The sequence below is a fragment of the Suricata suricatta genome, chromosome 4 (genome assembly GCF_006229205.1).
Source record: "Suricata suricatta isolate VVHF042 chromosome 4, meerkat_22Aug2017_6uvM2_HiC, whole genome shotgun sequence".
Classification (NCBI taxonomy): Eukaryota; Metazoa; Chordata; class Mammalia; order Carnivora; family Herpestidae; genus Suricata; species Suricata suricatta.
The window spans coordinates 73,897,550-73,900,038 of NC_043703.1; the positions used below are offsets into that span (position 1 = coordinate 73,897,550).

The window sequence follows — 2,489 nt, forward strand, 5'->3', positions numbered from 1 at the left end:
AAGGACCTTGGGCTAGAGGACATTTGAAGACCTCCATTCAGACCATGACTTCTAAAGCTCCCCTTGCAGGAGGCATTTGGCTATGAGTGTCTTTGCCTTCTTCTATGTCAGGGCCAAGGACTGAAGACTGCTTTGTCCCTTTGTTTTTGTTGGAGTCTCTGTGTCTCAAGGGGAATTATATCTGTCCCAAAGTCCTGGCCAGGGTTTTCCAGGGGGACCCAAGGATTGTCATGCAAATGAGCCTCACATTGGTGTCCAGGGAGATCAGAGTTCCGCAGAGGATAAGCGGTCCAATTTCTCCCAGCGCCAGGCTTGGGGATGGAGCAGGAGAGAGTTTTTATAGAGTACTTCATTTTTCCCTGGTTCCAGCCATACTGCCTGTGGACTGACAGTTACATAGTAACCCACCAATCAGAGCAATTGCAGAGTGTGTATAAAGGAACTGAGGAAGACTTTCAACTGCCTGCAAAAGGCTGGTGAAGAAATAACAAGTGCATTTCTCTTTACAGATCTTCATAGCTCTTCCCTTCCCACGGTAATGTGACACCTGATTCCTCACGGCAAGGGGGCAGTTAGATGTGGCAAAAGATCCGGGTCTTAATGTTACACCCTGTCCTGGAGAGACGTGTGCCAGGACTTACAGAGACCTGGTTGGATTCAAATGCGAGAATGAAAACCTCCCCAGAATCCAAACTCCCTACTTTTTAAATTTTGTGAAACAGTGTTCTTGATTAAAATCAATAGAAAAAGGCAAGTATACAGCTTAACCCTTAACCCCAAGGCCTACATTCAAACCAACTGGGTTCCGTGCTCAGGAGCTGCCATGGCCAATATGTTAGCAGGAAAACTCTGACTCCAACCCATACAGAATGGAGTTTTGGGGTAAAATCCAAAGGTCATAAAAATGATGCTTGAGGCAGAGTCTGGGTGGCTCAAGCATCCAACTCTTGATTTTGACTCAGATCATGATCTCGGGGTGGTGAGACAGAGCCTTGAAGTGGGCTCCTGGCTCGGTGCTGGGTGTGAAGCCTGCTTGAGATTCTCTCTCTCCTTCCTCCTGTACCCCTCCCCTGCGCAGCCAATGTGAGGGCTCTCCTCCCCACCCCCCAACAAAACAACAACAACAAAAATGAATCTCGAAATGATTAGGAGAAACATGGATATTCACATTGATGTAAATATCACATATTGCTAAATAATATTTATGAGTAAAATAAATGGTATAGGATAAGTATTATTACATATTTATCATGGTATTAAATAATATTAAATTATATACATTATATATGTGTGTGCACATGCCTCCCCAAATTTCTTCTTTTATTGCGAATAACCCCCCAGCTAGGAGCACGAAATTAGGTATTAGCAGTCACCTTGGAAGTCAGATCACAGAAAAGATCCCCAGATTGGGCTGTTCTCTGGAGCAAGGGTTTGCTTTCACCAGATCATGTGGGTCAGAGCAGCCGCAGAGATTCCTGGACACTCAGGATGCTGCCAGGTTTTTCCCTGTCCCACTAGAAAAGCGAGCTGCAGGAAGGCCTGGGGGTGATGAAGGGGATCCGGCGTGGCACCAGCGGGGGTGGGGTTGGGGGGCAGGAGTAAAGCCGAATGAAAAAGAAGAAGGCAGACCCTGGACTCCAAGGACCACCTGCGGAGTGGACCTGAAATTCTCATGTCCTCCATTCTCCACTCATCCACCGCGACCCAATGCAGCCTAGGCAGTGGCTTCTGGAACCTGAGCCCCAGGAGCTGGAGGCCAAGACAAAACCTGTGGTCCCTAAGGACCAGTCAACCTCCACCCTCCAGAACCTCCCTTGCAGAGAGTTGCTAATTGGTATTCGGCTGATGGCTGCCGTTGTTGCAGCAAGCATCAGAACCGCAGTAGCAAGGCTTCAACATCGACCTGGAAATTGTGCTCGGCGGCGGACAAGCCGCAGATGTAAACAGACCGCTCCCTGCCCGCTGGGCTTGGCACCCAAATGACAAGGACAAGACATGAAAGGCTCCGGAAAGACATAAAGACTTCATGAAGCCCGGGACAGGCGCTGAGAGGAACACCCATTTTGTGTCGGGCTGCGTTTCTTTGTCCCTGTTGTGGGTATTTTGAGATCCGAGACTGGGCTCCTGGAAAGCGCATCTCCAGAGGAGGAAGCCGAAGGAGGGTACGCCTGGCTGGGATCCGAATGCCATCATGACGACTCTGGTTTCTGCAGTGGGCTCGAGGCTCTGTCGCCTGCTCTGGCCGCGCACACACGCTAACTCTGCGGCACAAAGCCGAGCCGGATCGGAAGTGGGTTAGGGGATTATATAAGCCCTTGGCGGGAGGGGAGATGGTCTTTTATGTGTGTTCCTCTTGCTGCAGCGGCGGCTAGAGTGGCTCAGGTTGATTTAGAATACGGGTGACAGTGGCCTGGCGCGAGCCCACGGCTGACGAAAGCGGCTTAGCCCGCTCGGTTTCCATGGCGACGAGCGGGCGCGGCGGCGGCGGC

At 50.6% G+C, this 2,489-nt stretch overlaps 1 protein-coding gene across 1 annotated transcript in view; it reads left to right on the forward strand.

The window, feature by feature from the left end:
- The first annotated feature begins 2,191 nt into the window (after positions 1-2,191).
- The window catches only part of AMER2 (APC membrane recruitment protein 2), a 1,722-nt gene continuing 1,424 nt past the window's right edge, over positions 2,192-2,489 (forward strand). The window contains exon 1 of the mRNA XM_029938485.1: positions 2,192-2,290. Coding sequence (XP_029794345.1) covers positions 2,192-2,290 — 99 coding nt within the window. The remainder of the gene's footprint in view (positions 2,291-2,489) is intronic.